Here is a 22,746-nt window from a genome sequence, read left to right on the forward strand (position 1 = left end):
GGAAGAAATCAGGAAGGGGCAGTACACAGCAAGGGTCCTCAATCTTTTTACTGGCTCTGACATCCATAAATTAAGCACTTGTTGATGAAGAGATTGACCACAGAAGCCCAAGTGGAAAATCTGTAGCCGAGAGGGTTCTACAGCTCTTATAAACACCAAGACCTGTTCCTAAGTGTGTAGGGGAGGAGGGGCAAAGGCTTGCTTCCAGGGCTGACCTTGCTGGGAAGGTGATTTTCCACAGGTGAAAAGGCAGCTATTATTATAATACATGTTGCATTTAAAAAAAAAAAATCATTGTTAGATCATTAATAATACAAGTAACCCCCATTTGCATATTATCATACATACACATCAAGAGTGTGACATCCCTTTACAATGAACGATCTCAATTAATTCTCACAATAACCCTACCAAGTAGGTTGTTTTATTCTTAATTTATAGGTGAGATAATTGTGGTCCAGAGATATTAGCCTTCCTGAAACTGCCCAGCTTCAAAGTGGTTGATTTAAAACCTAAGTGTGTTTCACTAAAGTTCTGAATAACATTTAGCTCTGGGCCTTGCGCAGCTTTGGTGCTGGTCTGAGGCGAGGCACTGTGAGAGTCCCATTAATTTATGCTAAATTGAGCACACATGTGCACGTGTAATTTACAAAAAAAAAAAAAAAAAAAAACAACTCTAGGCCAGCATTTCTGACCGCTGGTGGCATAAAACCGAGTTGGGTAGAGAGCAGTAAAAATCTCCACTCCTTTGCTCCCTCCACAAGTATTTATTGCGCACTTCGGAATTCCAGGCAGGACTCTGACCTAGCCTTAGGAGAGAGAGCGGTGAGCACGCTACACGTGGTGTTGCTCCCTTACCCACCCCCCTGGGCGATTTTGTTATCTCGAGGGGGAGGCATCCAAAGAAGCAGAAAATACGTCTGCAGGGTGGGGGGTGGGGTGGGTTGACTTCTGCACCAGCTGCGCGGCGTGGGAGGAAGGGCGCGGAGCCGGCTGGGGTTGTCAGGGCAGACTCCCCGGGGGCAGCGGGGGCCGGACGGTTCGCGGGTCAGTTTTCCGGGCCCCGAGGACTCCGAGGACCCCGCTCAGCATTCAGCGTTGGGGGCACGGTGGGGCTGGCGGACCCGGTTGGGCCGGAGGGCTAGCGGGGCCGAGGCCCGGGCGGCTTGGGCGAGCGTTAGGGTTAGGGCGGGAGGATTCGGCTTCCCGGCGGCAGAGGGCGCCTGGCGCTGCGGTCCGGCGCGCCGGAGCCGCCCGCGCGGGCGCCGAGAGGAGAGGCGAGGCGGGGAGCGCGAGCGGCGGCCACTGCCACGTATTCCCGGCAGTGGCGGCGGAGGTGGCGGCGCCCGCGGCAGGTGGGCAGGGGGTGGCCCGTGCGGGCGCGGGCACGGCGTGAGGCGGAGGGGCGGCGCGGGGCACCCGGCACCCGGCGGGGTGCGGCGCCGGGACAGCGCGGTTCCCGCCACGCCGGCTCCGCCTCCGCGGCGGGCTACCGACCGAGGCCCGGGAGCCGAGCGGGTCCCGAGCGCAACTCGTGCCGGCGGGGCGGGCGGCGGCGGGGGAAGCGTGCTGGGGCGCCCTGCGCACCTCCGGACGCGGCATCCCAGCTGCTTCGGGGCCAAGGCCGGAAAAGTTGGGGGCAGACCGCGAGCCCGTGTTGGCCGGGCGGGAAGTGCGGGTGCGGAGCGGTCGGGAGGGCCCCCTTTGGGGAGGCGGGAGACATGGGGCCCGCGCCCGCAGGGATTGCGGCAGGTGTCCGGCTGGGGGCCCAGCGGGTCTCGGGGACTGTGCGAGGCCCCAGAGCGTGGCGAGCCCCGGAGCTGAGGGACCTGCGACGAACTGGTAGCGCGGAGGGGGCTTTATCCCCTCCCTGTCTTGGCCCGGGGCTGACTCGAGGGAGGTGTCAGGCCCAGAGTTGGGGACGACTGCGGAGTGTGAAGACCCGAGAGTTCCAGTAAGGGTGGGCAGGGAGGGAGCTGAGCTTGGCTCCCTCTGCGGCCGGGATCAAGTGCCGCCCTTCCCATCTGCCAGATTCACCTCTGAGACTGCACAGTGTTTTTGTCCTGGGGAAGTTGAGGAGGAACAGCCTAGTGGATGATATACTTAGGGGTGTTCCAAGGTGGGTAGGATTAGGATTAAGCAGCATGAAATCATAACTATCTGAAAAAAGCTCCTATCTCTTCGCATACCCTCCCACTCCATTCCCTGTCCAGTTTCTGCCCACACCCAGGCGCCAGGGTTGGGGTAGAAGCTGCCAAACTGCAGGACACATCTGCTTATGGGCTTGTGGGTAGAAGACATGGCGTTTATTCTCTAGCTGAGGCTGGTTATTTCAGAAACAGGTGGTTCTGAAGAGGCTGAATGCCTTATTAGAACAACCTGTGTGGTGCCCCTTGACAAGGGAGATGACTCATGTTGGTTGTTTTTTCCTCTCAAATAAACTTTGTATTCAAGACACCAGTATACCAGGTCATTTGCAGCAGTGATGCAACTGGAGACTCAGACTGTGGGCCTCTTAAGCTCTTGTTCTAGCCTAGATGTGTTTCTAAGCAGTATGACCTTGGATGAACCACTTGCCCTGTCTGAGCCTCAATTTTATCAGTGAAATGGGTTATAAAAAGATACTTTGATGGAGTCTTTTTGCTTGTGAGACCAGAGTAGTCACACAAAATAAACCTAAGCCTGTTCTTACAAGGAAATTAGGAAACATTTAAAGGAAAACAGAGGAGAAACAATATTCAAAAAGCAAAACGAAAAGCTGATAATAATTGCATACTAGTTTTACATTGTGATACTGTTCTTATGCAGGTAGTTGGTGCAGTTGGCTGTTTGTCTTTATTATAAAGTTGCTTTGTTTAGAAAATATTACCTGTGGACCAGAATTTTTTTTTTTTTTTCTTTTTTTAAACCTTCAAGACTGGAGCGTATGCTTAGTTGGATTGGTCTCTGTAGGCCAAGAGCACCTCTAGGACCTCTCATTCCCATAATATAAGTTTTCTGTTTGATTAATGCTGGGATCCTTATGTCACCACAATTCTGCATCTTTTCCATTCTGACCTGGGAAGTGAGCTGATTCCCACTGCATGTGGCATTTCTGAATTAACCTGGTTTCTTTTCAAGTGAGTATAGTAAATAGGCAAGCCGGCTGTGGTAGATGCAGCACGTTAAAAATAACTTGAACCAACAATATGTATTGTTTCCACTCCACACCTATTCCCCATAGTCCCTGAGCAACCTCTCCTAAGAAATGCTTTGGATGTTAAGGACCATCACAGAATTAAAATAACTGCAGTTAAATAGCACATTAATGGTCAAGTAATGATGCTGGAAGATGTGGAGGATTTTTTGTATTCTATCAACTGAATGCTCTTCTCTTGTTAGTAACTTTCAAAATCCATATTGGGTTTGACCACACTTTTTTTTTTTTTTTTTTTTAATGGTGGTGGCGGGTACTGGGCTTTGAAGCCAGGGATGTTTTACTGCTGAGCTACATCCCCAGCCCTTTTTATTTTATATTTTGAGAAAGGACCTTGCTCAGTTGCTTAAGGCCTTGCTAAGTTGCTGAGGCTGGCCTGGAACTTAATGATTGTGATCCTCCTGCCTCAGCCTCCTGAGTTGCTGGGATTATAGGCACCTACCACTGTACCAGGCAACCACATCATTTTCATCTTTTTTTCTTCCCTTGGAAGCTGTTAGTGGTTATCCCTGAATTTGAGGTAGTGATAAAATGAAATGATGTCTTCTCCAAGTAAAGACTAATTATGTTGGGTCTTTAAAATATCTATAGTGTGAATGTGTATAATTTACTGTAACTGATAAAAATCATGTTGCTTATAATAGTCACCATTTGAGCCCCTGCCATATATTAGGCACTGTGAAGTAAGAAGGAACATCAGTTTATAGGTGAAAAAAGCCAAGTGAGGGCACAACTCTGCATTGTAGCAGGTTTGTACAAGTTACTGATGATCTTTGAGTCCAAGCAAAATTTTGTAATGGTGGAAAAGGAATTCTTAGCTTTCCTACAGGGATGTGATAATTAAATGAAATCATGTATGTGAAAAGAAACATGTAAACTGTAAAGTACTCTAATGTAGGACATTGTAACATAAGCACAGGAAGTAGAGTGAGAAGTAGTCTATGGAGTCTGGTGGACCTAAATGTAAATCCTGATCCCATTGCCTTGAACTCTCTGAGTCTTGTTTCTTCATATGAAAAATCAGGGCAATACCATCTGCCTTATGTGAGATGTATGTGTGAATTACAGTGGGTGTTCAGTAAAGGATGGCTACTCCTTTGTCTCAGTGGCTTTCACACACTCCAGATAATGGGATTGATCAAGTCTTCCAGTAGGAATTGTCCTCAGGGAAAAAAGGCTTTTAAAGTACATTTTTGTTCTTATAAATAATTCTTCTAGCTTTTGCCCTCACCCCAGTGTATTAAGTAAATATTCTAGGACCCGTGATCATCTAGTCCAAAAAGAAATTGAATGAAACCAGAAGCCAGAATGAATAAGTCTTTGGCAGGAAGTTGATGAATTTAGCTAGTTTCTTTTTGTTCATGGACTTCTCTTTTTCTTTGTGGACTTCTCTCCTTTTTTATTCATTGGACAGGGAAAAAGCACTGAATTTGGGGGGCTTGGGCTGAAAGAGGGCACTGGAAGGGCTATAGTGGGTTGGAGAGAGGCAGGAAGGAGATGGAAGAATTTAATGTGGCTGATGGTAGAAGCTGAAAAGTTTGACATGGAGAAAATTTCTGTTGTATGTACTATTTGACCAAATATAAGGCTAGTTTCCACCTAGTCCTAAGTAAGATTCTCTTCTGGGACTTTGAAGATTTTGTGCTCTAGGCAGATTTTGACTGGTTGTGGTGGCATCATAAATGAGTTTCCATAGTAAGTTGTATGCTGAAGAGGAAATTAAATTCCAAGAGGGTGTTTGTTGTGACTGATGCCAGAATTTCTCTGAGAATTAATAAGATTCAGTCAGCCTATAAAAGTACTCTTAGTTCTCTGAAGATATTAATTAAGAAATAGTTTTTAAAAAATAGAAGTCTCCTTTGTGAGCCTTTGAAATGTCATCTTCCTAAATCTTTGGAACAAATGAAGTCCAAATCATCATAAAGATATATATTTTAAAATCATTTTCTCCCAAAAGTAATGTTTTCTTATTTTCCTCCTCTTACATGGTTTTGATAATGAATTAATTTTTGTCTCATTCACATTTTGATAGCCTCTTTTTTTTTTTTTTTCAAACTGTATCCAGCTTTATTAAAGATACTTTTCATAAACAATCATGGTATTTCAGGCAGGACATGGGCAGACAGTCGTTAACAGTATACAACAACTTTCAAACTCCCTTCTTGAATGGACTACCAAAATCAGAAAGCCACTATAAAACCCAATGAAGTCTTCATTTGATGCTCTGAATAGGGAAAGTTTAGAGTGAGGGTTGACATTTCACATTTAGCATGTTGTTTAACAACTTTTCACAAGCCGACCCTGACTTTCAGGAAATGAAAGGAAAATGGCAAAAATTATTAATCTGAAGATCCACAATCTAGAAAAGGAACTGCTGCTCTTCTGAGGGACACTATTCTCAATGACATCACTGGAAAGTCCAGATTGCCCCACACACTGGTAAAACCAATTGTTGGGAATCAGGTCCCGACAGGTCTGAGTTTAGGGGACTTAAGTCTATGCCAATGGCAGAGAGGGACAGGAGGACATACAGATGAGTTTGAGTTTTTCCATACCACAAGGCATTTGTGCCAAGGTGGCTATGTGTGCCAACATCAGGGAATCCCTTCCTCTTAGGAACAAAGAGGAAATCTCTCAAAACTAGAAGGGAAAAGTGTCTTCCCCCACAGCAATCCAGCTTTGGAGACATTCTACTAGTGACATATGCTCCTTCCCCCCCCAAAACAACAATGAAGTGTTCTGTGTGCTAACAACATAGCTTAAAAAAAAAAAAAAAAAAAAGTAAAACAAAATTCTGCATTTTTATAAAACTTGATAAAAAATAGTATTTCAAACTGTACAGTCACCAGAAGTACACAGTTATCAAAAACGCACACACTTCACTTGGCATCTACAGCACCTTCAGCTTTCTGTGCCTGGTCTGTTTTGGCATCTCCATTTTCTGCAGGGTTATTCCCATCCTTGCCAGTGTCAGCTTTCCCCTTTTTCCCTTTGGGTACCTTCTCTCCCTTCTTTGCAGGGGCCTTTTTAGGCTTGGGCTCTGGCTTTGGAGGAGCAGGTTTGGCAGACAACCTTGCAGATCTTCTCTGTGGTTCGTCTTTCACCTTGGCTTTATCTCCTTTAGCATCCCCTTCAGCCTTTCTCTTGGGCATGGTGGCGACGGCGGCGGGACGCAGGCGCTGGACGCGGGGATGCAGCAGCGCGCGGCTTTGGTCGGTCCGGGGGTCGTTCTCGCCTCTTCTTCTTCACACTGCTCTGATAGCCTCTTTTAGATTGTGCATGTGCCTTCTTCTGTGTTAATTCTTGTTCATTCATTATAAAGAGGTGGTACAGCATGGTGGTGGGGAAGGAGCGGACAGGCTGAGCAGCTGGGGACTGACTGGTAGGATTGATCACTCTTGGAGAGCTAGGCTCTTCACAACTTGGACTTAACCTTATAGCAGTTATGAGAAGGTGCTTGTGTTATTCCCTATGTACAGATGTAGAAATGGGACAGAAACACATGTCCAGGAAGTGGTTAATGTTAGAGTTGGCTGTGATCTGTGGGATGCCATAGCCTATGCTTCCATTGAGGCTGGAAAGCCTGGCAAGGCTTTCCTCTGCCCACGATAGGCCTTCTGTCCTGTAGGTTGGGAGTTTCATTGAGAGAGAAGGTCAGATCTATATTCTGGAAAAATTTCTCAGTAGGCATGGGGACTATGAAGGTGAAGCAGGTGGAAAGTAGAAGAGGGAGGAGTGTATTATTCAGCTTGAGACACCATGAGGTCCTGAATGTAAGACATGAAGACCCTGCCAGTGGTGATGGAACACAGGAGACATGTTGGAATGAGAATAGCTCAGTCCCTTTGGATATTGGGTCTGAGAGAGGGAGGAATCATATCCTAGCTTTTCCTTGTCTGACCTTTCTCATTGCAAAACAATGTCTGCAGCAACTAGAATCTCTTCCTTTGGTCTCTGCTAACAGCTAGAAACAAATGTCTGAGTCAATCCTGAAAGGGCCTTGCCCTCTCTGTGCCTACCCCATGGCCTTATCATTCTTGCCATTCCAAAAGCATCACAGAGGTTGAAATTCAGGCTCCTGGTACCCCATTTAGGGATATGCTGTTTTGCTCATTCAGATTTCATGTAAAAAATGTCAAAGATAAGAAGCTACCAAAGAATGAAGGCTCCCTGGAATGTGGTCTGCACCCCATTTTTGCCTTTTGACCCAGGGACCCACCACAGTGTTTAGTCCTCAGTTCTGACTATTCCTAAGAGCTGATCTGGCCTAGGTGAGGTTGACTGGGAAAGAAGTGATGGTAGGTGAGTTCATAGGGGTGAGTGGTAGTCTCAGAAGAGGAGTTGAGATCACCCTCTTCCAAAGACTGCAGTGTAGCCGGGTGGACTCAGGTGGTCCAGCACCAGAGCACAGGGAGATGGTTGACTGGTATTCTCATTATAGGTGCACTGTCACCATGTCATGGATATATTGTTTCTGTGCCCTTTCCTCCTGTCAGTGCCAGATCCAATAGTAAATTTGCTTTTGGGATTCCTTTTCCAGATTGCATAATACCCCTGCCCTTCATATAGTTTGTTCTGGCTCTGGTCTGGTTGGAGATCAGTTGATCAGGTTCTGACTTTATCAGGGCTGCATTCTTTGGAAGGAAACGGCTGAGTTACCTGTGTTGGACCTGACTGCTTTTCACTATCATCAGTCACAGCCTGTCTCTGCAGGTGAGTCCCTACACAGACTGCACACCCACTTTCTGCTTGATGTTTACTTATTCTTTTCCCTGGAAAGGCGACTTCTCTTCCTTCTTTTAAGGTCACCTAGACTTCTCGCTGTGGACTATTGGGGATCCATCCAGTTTGTCTGATAGGAGTGCTTGCCAGACAGGACACATGTTTTAATGGAATAAGAATGTTCTTGCCTCTGGATATTAGCTGTCAGGCTTGTCTCTTGAATTTTATGTTTTAGGCAAAGCCTCTTTGCTGTTTTTCTTTTGTGCCTAATAGTGTGTATATGTGTGTTGGGGGTATGTGTTTGTTGTAATTATTACTGGAAAGCAAAAAAGATACTTATCAAATGTTCTAATCTACAACAGTGCTACTGCTCTGGCAAGCAGAAAGAATAAATATATATTTAGACAGGATACCATTGATTTATCTTTCTTTTTTTCCATGTTGTTGCTGTTTTGTTGGCAGAACCATCTGATTTGTATACTGGTGCAGTTTGGATTTCAGTAGTCAGTGTGAAAAGATTCCCGGGCTGCTTGCCGAAGTGGAATGACTCGGATGAGTGGGCTTGGGGGCTGCCAGTCTAGGCTTTCCCTGCCATTCCAGGAGCCTGGCACACAGTGCCTTTGTTGGGCAGGTGGAGTTTGACCAGGCCTTCTCTTTGGCTCTGCCTTGGAGCAGCTCTGTTGGTGGCAATGGGAGGCCTTTCTCTGTTGTGGGGAAAGAGAATTCTCTTTAATGCTGGTTTTAGCTCTTATATAATCCTGTGGGGGTGAGAGGGAGGAAGGCCCCAGACTGGTGAGTTTAGGGGATGACAGGTTCAGGGTAGCACAGGCCTGCAGCTCCTCCAGAACTTTTGCCAAAGTTTTCTTTGCATCCCCCGTTTCCCTCCTTCCCTGTTGATCCCCATCTAGTCTGCTATCAGTGGCATAGAAACTGGATTTTGATAGCTTTGAGTCAGTGCTGTAGTATGGCATGGCAGCCTGTTTATGTTGATGGTGCTGCAGTTTCATGTCAGTAAAACTGTTTTGGTGGTGGTGTTTATAAATAGCTCAGTTGCTGTTTTCTTAAATGATATAGACAATACCTGATATATTCTGCTCCATACCCCACCCTCTCAGCCATGTAGTGTAGAATTACATAGAGACATGTCAAGCCCCCTTCACCCTGCATGCTTCCCTGCCAGGTCCTTGGGGGTAAACAGCTTCAGTAGTTTCATGCATATCCTACAACTGTTTGTCAGCCTGGGTAGACACACACACACACACACACACACACACACACACACACACGTGATATTTTTTTTTAATAAGCCTAAATCCAATCACATATATTTTCCTACTATTTGATTTTTTTTCACATAATGTATATGTTATATATTAATGTATAATGTATATGTTGGAGATTTTTTATGCATGTAACTCTCCTCTGTTCTCTATTTTGTCTTTTATTTGTCTATAATTCATATGTATATCATAGTTAATGAATTGACTTCCTAGGAATGGACATTAAACTAATTCATGTTGCTATTATAGCTTTATACACACATATATGAGTGCATGTGTTTCTCTAGGAGTAGAATTCGTTTAAAATGTTGCAGCAGTATCCATGCTGTGCTCTGCAGGGCTGTACTGGTTTAAACTACCAACAGTGTATGAGGTTACCCATTGGTTGTCATTATACTCAGTGAAAGAAATAATTCCGTTCAGTAGCCATGTTAGTGATCACTGGTGAAATTGTAGCACTCATTGTTAAGCCTCTGGAGCTTGGTGATGAGATTTCAGACCTGAGTGGGCAGGTCCATAGTAACTGTGGAACTGAGCTCACCAGGACCTTGGCTATGCTCAGCATGGTGTAAGCATCATGCTGCCAGGAGCAGTGTGGCACCTAGAAACAAAAGTGCTGCTGGTTGCATGGTCTCTCCACTTTCCCTGGAGGTTAGGTACAGTAATAGGACTGTTAAATTTTGGTATAATATGCCACAGTGCTCTGAACCTGTCCTGTGGGGACTTCAGGTTTAAGTATCAACTAAGATCAATCTGTCCTATACTGCTGAAGTAGGAATTTGAGATGGGGATCTGAACTGGGAGAGGTTGTGCTAGAAAACCAGATGCTTTGGCTTCTGAGAAAGACTCTGGGAATGTGGTGAGGCAAGATTCCCTGTGGAGCAGGTCTTTCCTTCCAGCTGTGCAGTCCTCATTTCCCCCTACTCCTGGCTTGCTATGGGAACATCCTGACAGTTTGCCCCTTATTTGGATGCTTTGGGAAGAAGTAGTGGTTTCTCAGAAGGCATTTGGGGACCTAAGAGTGTCTGTAGAGGAAGCCTGCACAGATAGGCCTATTCTAGAGCCCTCGATGCAGGCCAAGTTGCCCGGTGTGTTTGGTGAAGCTTTGGCTTACAGGACAACAATATCATTCACCTGTCACCAAATGGGGATAAGAGAGGAGTGTGGTGGAGGCCACCTGGGTTGGAGAGGAGGCTCCAGAGTTTAGCTGTGTTGGAACCCAGCTCCTACCCACCCCATATCACTATGAGACTTGAGCAAAGTTATTTTATTTCTGTGGGCCTCAGTCTCCTCACCTGAAATCTAGGAATACTATTAGTGCCTACCTCACAGGGTGATTGTGAGATTAGAGTAATACTTATAAAGTTCTTGGCATATTATCTAATTAGTACTCAGTAATTTTAAGTAACTACTTAAAATTAATTATGTTTATGTTCCTTTTTCCTTTAAAAAATGTGTGTGTGTGTGTGTGTGTGTGTGTATGTGTATGTGTGTATTTTGTTGTTGTTGTTTTTGATGATACTGGGAATTGAACTCAGGGGTGTTTTAGCAGTGACTTACATCCCCAGACTTAAAAAAAAAAAAAAATTCTATTTGAGTCAGGGCCTCACTAAGTTGCCCAAGCTGACTTCAAACTTACAATCTCCCTGTGTCAGCCTCTCAGGTAGCTGGAATTATAGGCATGTGCCACCCAGCTAATAAATGTTTTAAATGGATGACTACAGGTTATATTTGCTAAGTATAAAAATAGGCATAGTCAGGGTAACATTGAGGAGGGGAGGTCAGGAGATTAGTAGCCACCTGGAGACAGATGAGGGTTGGAGTTATTAAAGGGGTGAAAGTGGGAGGTTAGGGAGCCTTTGGTGGGACAGGAGAGTAAGTTTGGATATCCCTTCACATACCACTCCTGGTGTGAACCTCCTTCTCAGTGCACACAAAGGCCCCAATGCAAAGGACTTGTCACTGTTTTTAGGTGGATTCTGTGCTGGGAAATGCTAGTAGGGTATCTTCCCTTTGTTTGAAGCAACGGAGTGAGACCCTAAATGGGCAAGTGGCTGCCTCAAACCATAAGCTGTGGGAGAGAGTGGAAGTGAATCCAGGTCTGGGACTCTAGGGAGTTGAGACTCCTTTTTCTTCCCAATGCTGCCACCCATTACCCATTTTCAGATGTGACAAAGGAGACCCATAAGGTATTAGGTGTGCTATTTACTCCTCCTGAGGCTTTACGAAATGAGGTCACTTAAGTGCAGGGAGGGAATTGGGTGATTGTCCAGCGTGAGACAGCTTTGAGATTCCGACTTGGGCCTGCCTGTCTCCAATCACACTCATGTTCTTTTGCTTCAACAGGGCAGGCCTCAAGTCAATGTCCACAATTGGTTTCGTTTTCCTGGTCACCTGTATTCACGCTGTTCTGAATGTGCATGCATGTATATGATGGCAAATTTATTTGAAGTTCTAATTTGTTTGCTTATGGTTTACCCAAACCAGCTTTTTGAGGTTTGCAAGTTGAATGTCGAGAAGGCTGTACCTAAGGGTGGCAGAGGAACCCAGCATTTTGGGGAGCAGATAGAGAAAAGACCTTGCTCTCAGGAGCTGAGTTTGGTAGCTGAACTTGTGGTCTGCAGGCCTGGGGGAAGTAGAGAATCCAGTAAGGCCGCAACAGAACCTGAACAGAATGTGTGACCTGTGGATAGGTCTGCGACATGAATCTGGATAATATATGTGAAGATTGACTATGCAAATGGGATAATAGTGGCCTGTGGTGTGAAAGGTATTTCAGTATAGTATGTGATAGGTGCTGAAGGTGCTTCCCTGAATGGCAGTCAGCAGAATGGAGACTTCACCTTGGCTCTGGAGGTCTGAAAGGGTTCTCAGAAGAAGTGTAAATAAAAATGACCTTAGAAGGTAGATTTGATTTAGCCTTTAATCCATGTTGCACTTTAGCAGATAAGGATACGAAGACCCCAGAGGTGAGGTACTGTTCTCTAGTTACTTGCTCGTCGAGAGCCAAGCCTGGATTCTGCCCCTGTCCCACCACACAATTCCTATGTGTTTAGTTCTGGTATGGCACTCAACACCTGGTTGGAGTTCAGTATTAAGTATCAAGTATCAAGTGAAAGAACCAGGTCTCAATTCAGTTCTTGACCTGGCTCTTCTATGAGTGCAGTTAGAACTTTAGCCTCTCCATTTTGCCCTATGTAGGTTGAGTGTTGCTTCCCTGCCTTCCTTCTAAGCTTATCTTTATTTGCCCAGAATTCATTCAGCCATTATTTCCTGAGCATCTACCAGGTGACAGTTACCATTCATGTGCTGGGAATTCTGTACTGAGTGAAAGAAGCCAAAATCCTATTTTTGTGGAGCCTGTATTCTGGTGAGGGTGATGGACACTGAGTAATCACAATACATGATATGTATATAAGTTTCCTCCAGCTGCTATGAAAAGTACCAGAAACAATGGCTTCAACAACAGAAACTTATTCTACCACTGTTCTAGAGGTTGAGGGAAATCTCTTCCATGCTTCTGTCTTGGCTTCTGTGGTTACTGGCACCCATGCTGTACCAGTCATTGGCAACAGCTCTTCTGCCTCTGCCCTGACATAACATTACATGAGGTTCCTCCACATCTGTGTATTATGGTTTTCCAGAGATACAGAACTAATAGGAGATTACTGCAACAATATGACCTTGTTGTACTGGGGTTCTCCAGAGAAGCAGAACCAATTGAGGTATGCAAATATATAGAGAGATTAAGCGTGTTGGCCCACATGATTGTGGTGGCTGAGAAGTAACAAGAGCTGCAATTAGCAAGTTGCCGACATAGCAGTGCTAATGGTATAAGTTCCAATCTATGTCCAAAGGCCTGAAATTGGGAGAGGAAATGGTGTAAGTTCTAGTCTGAATTCTGCCTGGCTTAAGATCCTAGAAAAGCCAATTTTTCAGTTCAAATCCAAAGGCAGGAAATGACCAATGTACCAGCTCAAGCAGTCAGTTAATACGGTTCCTTCTTACCTAGTCTGTTGGTTCCGTTCAGATCTTTATTTGATTGATGAAGCAGTTGGGAAGGCAGTCTGCTTTACTCAAGTCTATATATTCAGATAGCCACGTCAACCAGAAACATCCTCACAAACACAGAATAATGTTTGGCCAAATATCTGGGCACTCATAGGCTAGTCAAGTTGACATAAAATTCATCACACTCAACAAACTATGTTTGCACAGACCCTGTTTCCAAATAGGGCCCCATTCTAAAGTTCCAGGTAGGTGTGAGTGTTTTGGACACTGAACCCCAGTTGGTGTATGAGAGGGTGTGATTGGAGAGCAGTGCGAGTGCCTGAGCAGAGGGGAGGTGGGTTGCTGAAGGGTGGCCAGGGAAGCCCCTGGGAGAAGGCTGTGTTTGGGTTTCAGTCTGGAGGTGGGAGCTGGTGTATGGAGGAAGAGGAACAGCAAATGCAGAGGCCTGGGACCTCCAGATGGCTTAGGGACAGTGCAGTGGAAGTGCAGTGTGGGTGTGCTATGGGGAGGCCATGAGGATATAAGGTCCAAGAGGTTGGGGTTATAGGAGAGGACTGAAGATCAAGGAGGTCCTTGCCTGTGTTTGTTTGCTCTAGAGGGGTGGGAGCCACTCTTGTCGCTGTGAGCACAAATAAAGGCAGGATAGAGTTTGGATCAGCTCATAGTAACTGTTTCTAGGTTTATAAAAATGGTTGGTACTCTGTTGACCCTTGATCCACACTTACTGCCCTTGTTCTTTCTGGATGCCTTTTTACTCCTCTCCTCACACATAAACCAGATGCATGAAAAGCGTGAACAGAGGTTAGACAGGCTGCAAGGTGGAGAGCTGCCTGGGGTGTCTTGTGGACACCCTGCCATGAGCTGCAGAGCCTCAGTACTGGTGGTGGTGGTGGTGGCGGCAGCGGCGGCGGCGGCACTCTTTCTCCTCCAGCCCCAGGCTTGCCTGTTGAACACAGTGCTTATGGTTCATGTGCTCATCACTCTGGGCAGATTTAGAAAATGCTGAGGTCAGTGTGTAAGCTCAGTGTGTTCTGCTTCCATGGTACTTCTGTGTGTAAAGTCACTGAGCTGTGGAAAGAGTTGAGTCAGCTTCCTTGGTCAGTGGGCCACATTTGGCCTTGAAAATACAGGGCAGGGAGGAGAGGCCACAAGGACCTGAGGGGAAAGATAGTGAAGTGTGGTACATGGGCCTGGGACCCTCTCCACCACCCACTTTGTAACTGGCCTCCAGAGTCTTTGCATTTTGTTCTTGGTTGTTCTGGAAACACTTCAGCCTGCTAACAGTTATTATCAAGAAGGAACTCCAGATGGAGGCTTGCCCTCAGTGTACCTAGTTTAGGGACTGAAGTTATGCTGGGTCAGTTTGATTGCTGAGGGAATCATAACTTCAGATTCCTTGGCCTAGAGCTGAAAGGAAATTGCCTTATCTGTTTGACATGGAATTTCCTCTTTGAGCCTCCAAAGGAAGGGGCCTGGAGCTGTGTGATGAAGGCTCCAACGAATTGGGCCAAAGGTGGGCCTGCTTTTCCATCTCCTGAGTACTGAGTGCCAGGAGCAGCCCACGTTGGGAGGTTATTGGGTGGCATTGTCACCGTGGTCCCTCTGGAGAGCATTGCTTTAGAAGATAATCATGTGTAAGCAGAGATGGAAATAGAATTGCCCTGTGCCAGGAGCAGCTGCTCTTCTGTAGTATTTTGGGAGTTGCCTTTGGGTCGACACGCAGTCTTTTTCCTTCTCTCTCCCAAGCAAAACACCCATACAAAGCCGAAGTTGTGAAGGCTATTCCTAGCTAGAGGGGAACATTACAGATTCATTCTGTGAGAGAGTGATTCCTTCTGCAGAGTTATTTTTGGGGTGCTTCCCCTAACACATCAAAAGAGCTTCCGTGGAGGAACTGCATTTAAATTGCACAGCCTTTTGCTGCCAGAGCTGCTCGGGAAGTTCTGACACGGGTGCCATCCATCAAGATCTATGGGGTCTTGCTTTGTTTTTTTGTTACAATTAGAACAGAGAGGCCTTGCCCAAGAGTAGGGGCCAGATGAAGCTGCAGGTATTCCCACAAAACAGCTTCTTCATCCTCTGCCCAGGAATGGCTTTTGTCTCTGTAGGGGTGTCCCAAGCACTTAGTATATGAATACTTGTTGACAGGCAAGATCATATTGGATGTGGGCCCTGACATCTTTGTTGGGCTCTGAGCTTGCTGCATGCTGTGATTTAGCTTCTAGTCTTCAGATTGGGGATGGAATGTTAAATTATGGCCTCGTCATTGCTGCCTTGGGGGAAATCACTTGGCTCTCTGGGCCTCAAGTTCTCATCATTAACCTGGAGGTGGAAGAATGGATGGAATGAGTAACTCCTTTCTTTGTCTTTTCCACCCACTCTGGGCAGCCCCTTTGCTCTGGCTCTCTGGTCAGTGGGAACTCCTTGAAGACAGGGCTGTTCAAGGCAGAGGGAAGCATAAACTCTTTTGTTTTAGGCAGCTTGACACAAGCTCATGGCCTTCAGCTACAGTGCTTCTTGATGGGCTTCTTCCTGTTTGGCCAGACATCCAGAGTTCTTTATGGGTAAAAGATGATGGGGAAAAGAGGAACAGGTGCAGAGGATTAGGCTAAATCTCCACTCCAACCCTGGAGGCTGGTGTCTCCAGTTGCTCAACGTGATCTCCTTGTTCTTAGGTTTCACATAGCTTTCTATCCTTGCCTTGAACAAAGGCCCTTTATTTCTAAATGTTTTTATGAGCATTGTTTTTGCAATTACAAGTAAGACAGAAAAGAATGGATCCTGATTATAAGATTGTATGTACATTAGGGTCTAAATTTGTTAAAAATATCTACATAGGAAAAACACTACAAAAATCATATTTGGTTATCCCTGGATTTGGTATTTTAGGAAATTGTATCTATATTTTTTTGCATTTTCTAGATTGAACATGTATTTTCTTTATAGTAAAAATGATTAAAACTACAAATTAATAACAAATAGCTACTTATTGGAATTTAGGATGTGTCTGATACCATAAGAATGTATCATTACAGTCTTATTTAATTTGTTATTAATGGGTGAGATAATTTTTAAAAATACAAATGTTAACTATTTTTTGTTATCATGGAAAATATACACAACATAAAACTTAACCTTCTAACCATTTTCAAGTGTACAGCTCTGTGGCATTAAGTACATATGCTGTAAGGTACTGTTTAAAAATTCCTTATTTTATAAACTGAGATTTAGAAAAATAAGTTCCTTGCTGCATTGGCATCCAGTCATTGTGACAAAATACCTGTGTTAAATCAACTTAAGAGGAGGAAAGATTTTTTTAGCTCATGGTTTTGGAGATTTCAGTTCATGGTCCACTGGCCCTGTGCCTTTGGGCCTGTGGTGAGGCAGTCCATCATGGTGGGAGGATGTGGTGGAGCAACTGGAAAGTAAAAAGATAAGCAGGGTCTTTGGTCTCAGTACCTCCTTCAAGGGCATGCCCCAATGCCCTAATTCACTTGGCCACATCTCTAATGATTTCACCACCTCCCAACAGTTCTAAGGACGGGACCCAAACCTCCAACACACAAGCCTTTGGGACACATTCAGGATTCAAGCTATAACACGAGCCTGAGTTCACAGAGCTAGTAAGTTCCAGAGACTGGATTTGGATGCAAGACAGATACTCAGAAGAAGGACCTCTAGGCTGTCTGGTTTGTGGCTGTTGGAATCCATGATTTTTTTCCTTCCCCTGCTTGCCACTGAGCATAGAAAGACACTCATTGATATGTGTGTCTCCCTTGAAACTTCTAGGGGTTGAGTTTTGTGTATCTGTCAGGGATGTGTGGCTGACAGGTGCCACTTGTTGATGGGTACCAAGGTTAATGCTTTGTGTGCTTCTGTCTTTGTGAAGAAGGTTGAAGTGCATGGGCTGCTGTGCTGGGAAGGGTATGTGCTAGAAGGTGTCCTGAGTGGGTAAAGAGCAGTGGCTTAGAGCTCAGATACATGACTTGGTTGGGTCTGGGTGCGCCGTGCTGGGTAATTCTGGAGAATGAGCCTTTAACTTGGAGTTAGGAGGTCTGTGCTTCAGTCTTGATTTTACCGGGTGATAGATGTCCTTTGGACTCAATTTCCTCATGTCTTAGAGAGTGATGAAAGTGCCTCTTCTGCTTGCCTCCTGTGATGGTGGTGATGATTAAATGTCCTTATGTTGGGGAAGACTGCTAAGTAAATGACAGGGCACTCAAGGAAGTTTTTGTGATGGGAGTTTTTAGTGTGTAATGGAGATGGGGTTGTCTGGGGCTGACCCCAGAGATCTAAGAAGGGTGGATTTGGATGTGAAGAGTGGCAGTTTGTTTTGCTGTCAGCTTGCTTCTTCTGCTGTTGTGTGGCTGGTGACGTAGTGTCCACTGTCTACCTAGTGGTGTTCTACTTAGTACCGAATGCTCTGAACTTTACTGAAATTTGTCTGAGCCAAATTCCTTGGATTCACTCTGCCTATGACTCACATTTCCCTTACCGAAACAAACTTTGATTTAGATCATTTTGTAGCTCCACATTGGTTGAACACATACAGTGACTTTCCCTGGCCTTGTCTGTCTGGTTTGTCTTTACACCGAATACCTGTCTGCTCTTTTGTCAAATCTCAAGTATCTAAGCATGTGAGTGGGTCAGAAGAAGCTCAGCTTTTTATTGGATCCATTTTGTGCAAGACACTGTAGAACATTAAGATAATGAACTGTCAAAGACAACTATGCTCCCCGTTTCATAGGGAAGATGTGCAGTTTTGAGCATTAGGGATAGGTAACTATAGTCCTTGGTCCACATGGATAGAGGTACATGTTGGGAATAGTCAGAGCTGAGCTCTTAGCAAGACCTCTGTGACTTTTTGCTTTTTAACAAAGGTTTGAATCAGCTATCCTCAAGTGGAGTTTCTGTCTAGCTAACCTGAGACAGTTTTCAAATCATTGCTGTTGCAGGGCATGGTTCAACTAACAGGAAGGCTGGGGTTCGTGCAGGGCTCTGCTGAAGTAAACATCTGTCTGTCTCACTCTCCTCTAGTTTTTGGCTTTGAGAATGGTACTCGAAGACTAATTAGGTCACAGATATCTATTTTGAACTGATTGAGGCTAGGCTGCATGGACATTTAATTTCCGGATCAAATTCTGATGACCTGGTTTGCCCAGGGGTTTGGCCGCAAGCACCCTCTGGTTGGCAGTGAGTGTATTTACAAAGTGTGAAGAGTCAGGTGAACAGACACTCCAGTTCTGTAGGCATCCAGGGCAGCAGTAGCCGAGAGGCATTAACCCTGCAGGAAGTGGGAGTGTAGTTTTTCCACTCTGCTTTCTTGAGTTTTCTTAAAGTTGTTGATCCTCATTAATTGCATGAAACCATTTCCTTTTAAGGAATCAAGTTTAGTGTTTATCTAACATTAGTTTGTCTCTGCTATAAGTCAGAGTTGTTGATTTACTGTGTGCTGAGCCTTTTGTGCCGTTTTTTCTACCTTACAGAGGAAGAAACCGAGGATCAAAGAGGTGAGTGTCAGTAGCAGGACCTGAGATTGGAACCTGTGCTTCTGAACAGTTTGGCTTTTGCACCATAGCCTGGGGAATAGAAGACATCTTGTCTGGAAATGGGGAGCTCAGCTGAGTTCCTTGGCCTTCTTCTCTGGAGAGGCCTGCTGTGGGTGTTGGGGACACAAGACCCCCAGGGGCGGGGGCAGATGAACCTCTGTGTGGAACTAAAGTCATGTTTCAGTCTGTCACTCTGGAGTGACTGGATTACAAATTTCTCAGTTTTCACTCTTTGTTGGATTTTCTCCTGTTTCACTGTTTTTCTCTCTGTTATGCCCAAGACCCTGGGTGGGTGCAGAGAGGTGGTGAGGCCCTATGAGACCACATAGATGGTGACAGCATCAAATAGCCACCTCCTGTGTGCATAGCTGTTGACCTGAGCATTCCCCCTCTTCCACTTTCCCTACACTTTTAGGAGTAAATACGAGTCTATGGAATCGGCATGTGCTTAGTCCTCCACAGCTTTCCTCCACAGCTTTCCCCCACACTGACAGGAATGCTGCTGCTTAAGGTCATTATATTTGTTGATGTGCCTGAGTCTTGGGTAGTTTGCAAGTATCCTCTCATCTAGTACTCCCTGAGAGCCACCACCATCCCCATTTTACAGTCAGGGATTTTTAATGGAAGCCACGGACGTGACACTCTTCAGTAGCATAATTTTGTTCATATTATAGTTTCCCCTGGAAGTTTCCTGAAAAACATCTGAGAAGGTGTTTGTTTAAGTCGGCTTGCAGAGAGGGTGAAAGAACACCTCTTCAGAGTTGTCTGCCGCCTGTGGGGTTCTCTATCAGGAGTGTCTGGACCCATCCTGGGTCCTCTTTGAGCATTTCCTAACTGTGAGCCAGGCATGGCTACTTAACCTTGCTGAGTCTGTATTCCATAGAGTGCAGATAGTAATAATATCTAAAAGAGGCTGTGGTAAGATATAAATGAGAGAGCGTATGTAAGATCACCCAGGGCTTAATTAATGGGTTACTATTTGTCATTTAGTTTTTTAGTCATCATGACTTGGAAAAAGCACAGATCTCAATACTAAAGTTGAGGCCTGAGAAACTCCCCATTCCTAGGATCAAAGGCAACTGACCTTCCCTGCAAACCTTCGCCCAAAACAAGAAGGAGGATGAAGCATAAAGAACCCTTAGTTCAGGTAGAATCTTTCTGAGCCTTCCCATTTGTTTTGGTCTTGGGAGTTGCTGCTCTAAACAAATCCATGTTAACCACATGGCTTCTCAGAAATGCCTGGGCCAGTGGTTTAAAAATGAATTTCCAAAACAGGATTTTGGAAATAGAGGTATTCTAATTGTGCATATTGGATACATCTTGCCTTCAGTGCATACAGCTTCACTGATTATATAGCTGTCTTGAGGTAACTTTTTCTGCTTGAGGTGACTTTTAAAGGCCCCCTGGCCTCACCTGTCAAAGACCCCCACTCAAGCATCTAATAGATTCAGACTTACGTTTTCAACCACCCAATGAGAATTCTTTCTCCCCCTGATTTCCCTTCTTAGTTAAAGTTTGAGTTAGAGAAGTATGGGGGAAATTCCAGAAGAGCCAGGAGAGGGACCTGTGAGTTTGATCATTAGGGATTCCAATTTTGTGTATATTTGCTGTGTGATCTTGAGCAATTCTCTTTACTTCAGGCATTGAGGAACTTGCAGTCTGTGGGGGATGTTGGCTTGCAGATGTGCTTGTGCAAATATTGCTGTGGGTACAGACGATTATTCTTTTCTTCAGAGGTTGAGTCTTGGCATGGTGGTGGTGGTAATGGTGGCTTTTAAGTCGTAATGCATTATGAACTAGAAATTTGCAAACCAAGTTTTCTACTGCTAATGGGATTGTAAATAGGATTAAGGACTGGGCTTCCCAGTGTGAGATGTTTCTCCTGGGTCTCCCAGTTTTACACCACCTGGGGTAGTTTATTTCAGTTATGTGCATATCATCCTCCTGCCTAGCTTGATAGCAAGCTCTGCAGTGGCAGGGACTTGGCCTGTCCCTGTTGTATCTTAGGCATCTTGTATCAGACTTTTATGTAGAATACAACTGACATCTACTTGAACGATTTGGGATCACTTCAGATGGCAGAAAGAAGGCAGATTAGATTGTCTTGGCAGCTGCAGCTATTTATTTTGCAGAATTGCCTTTCAGCCTTTGAGCGGGCCAAGGTGGTTGTGGTGGGTGTACTGGAAGTCCCTTGGGGCCAGGGATGCTAACTGTGCTCGTCTTGCCTACTGCTGCCACATAGCCAGACTTGTCTCCCTTCCCTGCACCAAGTCCACAGCCTTTCCATTGAGAAACATGGAACCCATCTTTCTTTCTTTACCATTCCCTTTGTCCTTAGCCCAGTACTAAGTACTCAGCTGCTTGGTTGGTCTGTTGAGAACTCATTGTTTCCTGTACAGACTTAGAAGAACAGTCAGAACCATGTTAAGGATCGTTTTCAGAATACGCTTCTCACAAGGAAATGCGAATGTGGTCTTGCCCTTGCCTTATGGATGAGGAAAACAAATTTACAAAATACCACCCCCAAATTGTGTCAATTTGAACTTTAAACTGAGGATACTGGGGAAATAGCAAAGGCAGGGAGGGGCTTTCTCTGAACCTGCCTTATCTGCCTGAAGACAGATCAACCAAAAGGAACTCAAATGTTATGAATCCCCTCCCCTTAGGTCTCAGCAACCAGGGAAGATTAAACTTGTATCACAGGAGAGGAGACCCACAGAAAGGCAACTGGAGAGTGACACCATGCCTAGGCATTCATCTTTCCTAGAAATTATTGGCTCTAAGTTGCCTGCATCTTCCTATGAAGAGGGAATATAAGCTTCTATACCTTCCTGGGTTTTCAAGTATGTACTATTCTTTCTTTTTTAAAAAAATATCTATTTTTTAGTTGTAGTTGGACACAAAACTTCTATTTTATTATTTTTATGTGGTGCTGAGGATTGAACCTAGGCAAATGCTCTACTGCTAGCTACAACCCCAGCTCCTGCACTATTCTTTAATATGATGTCCTGGTGCAGTAAATAAATGTATAATTTTTCTTCTATTAATCTAGCTATGGACAGGTTATTTCATAGACTCAAAGCCTTAAAGAGTAGAGGGAGAGTTTTTATTTCCCTACAATACAAAGCATTTGATAGTGAAGAACTGGAATTATGAAGTCCAAGAGTCCTGGGTTTGAATTCCGTGTGTGCAGTGTCCCAGTGGTGTAACTTTGGGTAACTTCCTCCGTCTTTCAGCTAGATATACAAATGGCACCTACCTTAGAGGTATTGTGAGCATCGGGTGAGAAAAATTCTTCAGTGCAGTGATGGACATCTGATAAGCAGCAAGTAAGTGTTATGTGCTGCTCTTGGTGTTATGATTAATATTAAGAAGGATTACGTGACTCACGTTGGGTCCCAGCTGGAGCCAGAACCCCTGCAGGAGTTCTAGAGCTCCAGCTCTGTGATGCTTGTGGATCTTGAACTGAACTTGTAGCTGGAAACTGTGGCTTGGTTGTGGCAGTGAAAGGAAGTGGATGATGCAGCTGTGCATGCAAGGAGACGTCCTGAGTTTGTAATTTAGAGAAAACAGACTTCCATCAATAGGGAAGTGGAGCTAAGCACAGTGGAATGGAGAATGTGAGGCTTTTCTTAGGAAAGCCAGGTGCTCTTTATTTCATCAAAATCAACAGTTTCTGAAACCTGAATGTAGCAATGTATGTGCTTAGCTTAAACTGATGGTTTTACATATAGCCCAGTGATATTTTAGTGGACGCTCCAAGATATGGAAAATGCTGACTTCTGCAGTCATCTACTGGGCCTACCAGCACCACTGTGCACTCAGAATTAATCACTTAAAAATATATGACTTGTTAAAGGTGTATGACCCTGGACAAAATCCCAAAGGGACTGGATTTTAGAATTAGCCCCTGATTTTCAAGTCTGGGTCTTCTTATTTCTGTTGTTCAGGCTGGAGAATAATCTTTCTTTTCCCCCCAAAGTTAATG

The 22,746-nt window shown here is 44.9% G+C and overlaps 1 protein-coding gene and 1 long non-coding RNA gene across 2 annotated transcripts in view; one reads left to right on the forward strand and one right to left on the reverse strand.

Annotated features, from left to right (window-relative positions):
* Window positions 1-1,271: 1,271 nt before the first annotated feature.
* Window positions 1,272-22,746, forward strand: part of LOC143391235 (uncharacterized) — a 68,753-nt gene continuing 47,278 nt past the window's right edge. Inside the window, exon 1 of the long non-coding RNA XR_013090275.2 lies at window positions 1,272-1,355. This is a non-coding gene — a long non-coding RNA (uncharacterized LOC143391235). The remainder of the gene's footprint in view (window positions 1,356-22,746) is intronic.
* Window positions 5,255-6,449, reverse strand: LOC143391234 (non-histone chromosomal protein HMG-17). Its single transcript, XM_076843877.2, has one exon. The coding sequence runs from the start codon at window positions 6,346-6,348 to the stop codon at window positions 6,076-6,078; it is 273 nt and encodes a 90-aa protein (XP_076699992.2). The 5' UTR covers window positions 6,349-6,449; the 3' UTR covers window positions 5,255-6,075.

This window comes from Callospermophilus lateralis, chromosome 2 (assembly GCF_048772815.1).
Source record: "Callospermophilus lateralis isolate mCalLat2 chromosome 2, mCalLat2.hap1, whole genome shotgun sequence".
Taxonomy (NCBI): Eukaryota; Metazoa; Chordata; class Mammalia; order Rodentia; family Sciuridae; genus Callospermophilus; species Callospermophilus lateralis.

Excerpts from the sequence above, each read along its gene's own strand:
- LOC143391234 (XM_076843877.2), bottom strand. The coding sequence starts at position 6,348 with ATGCCCAAGAGAAAGGCTGAAGGGGATGCTAAAGGAGATAAAGCCAAG.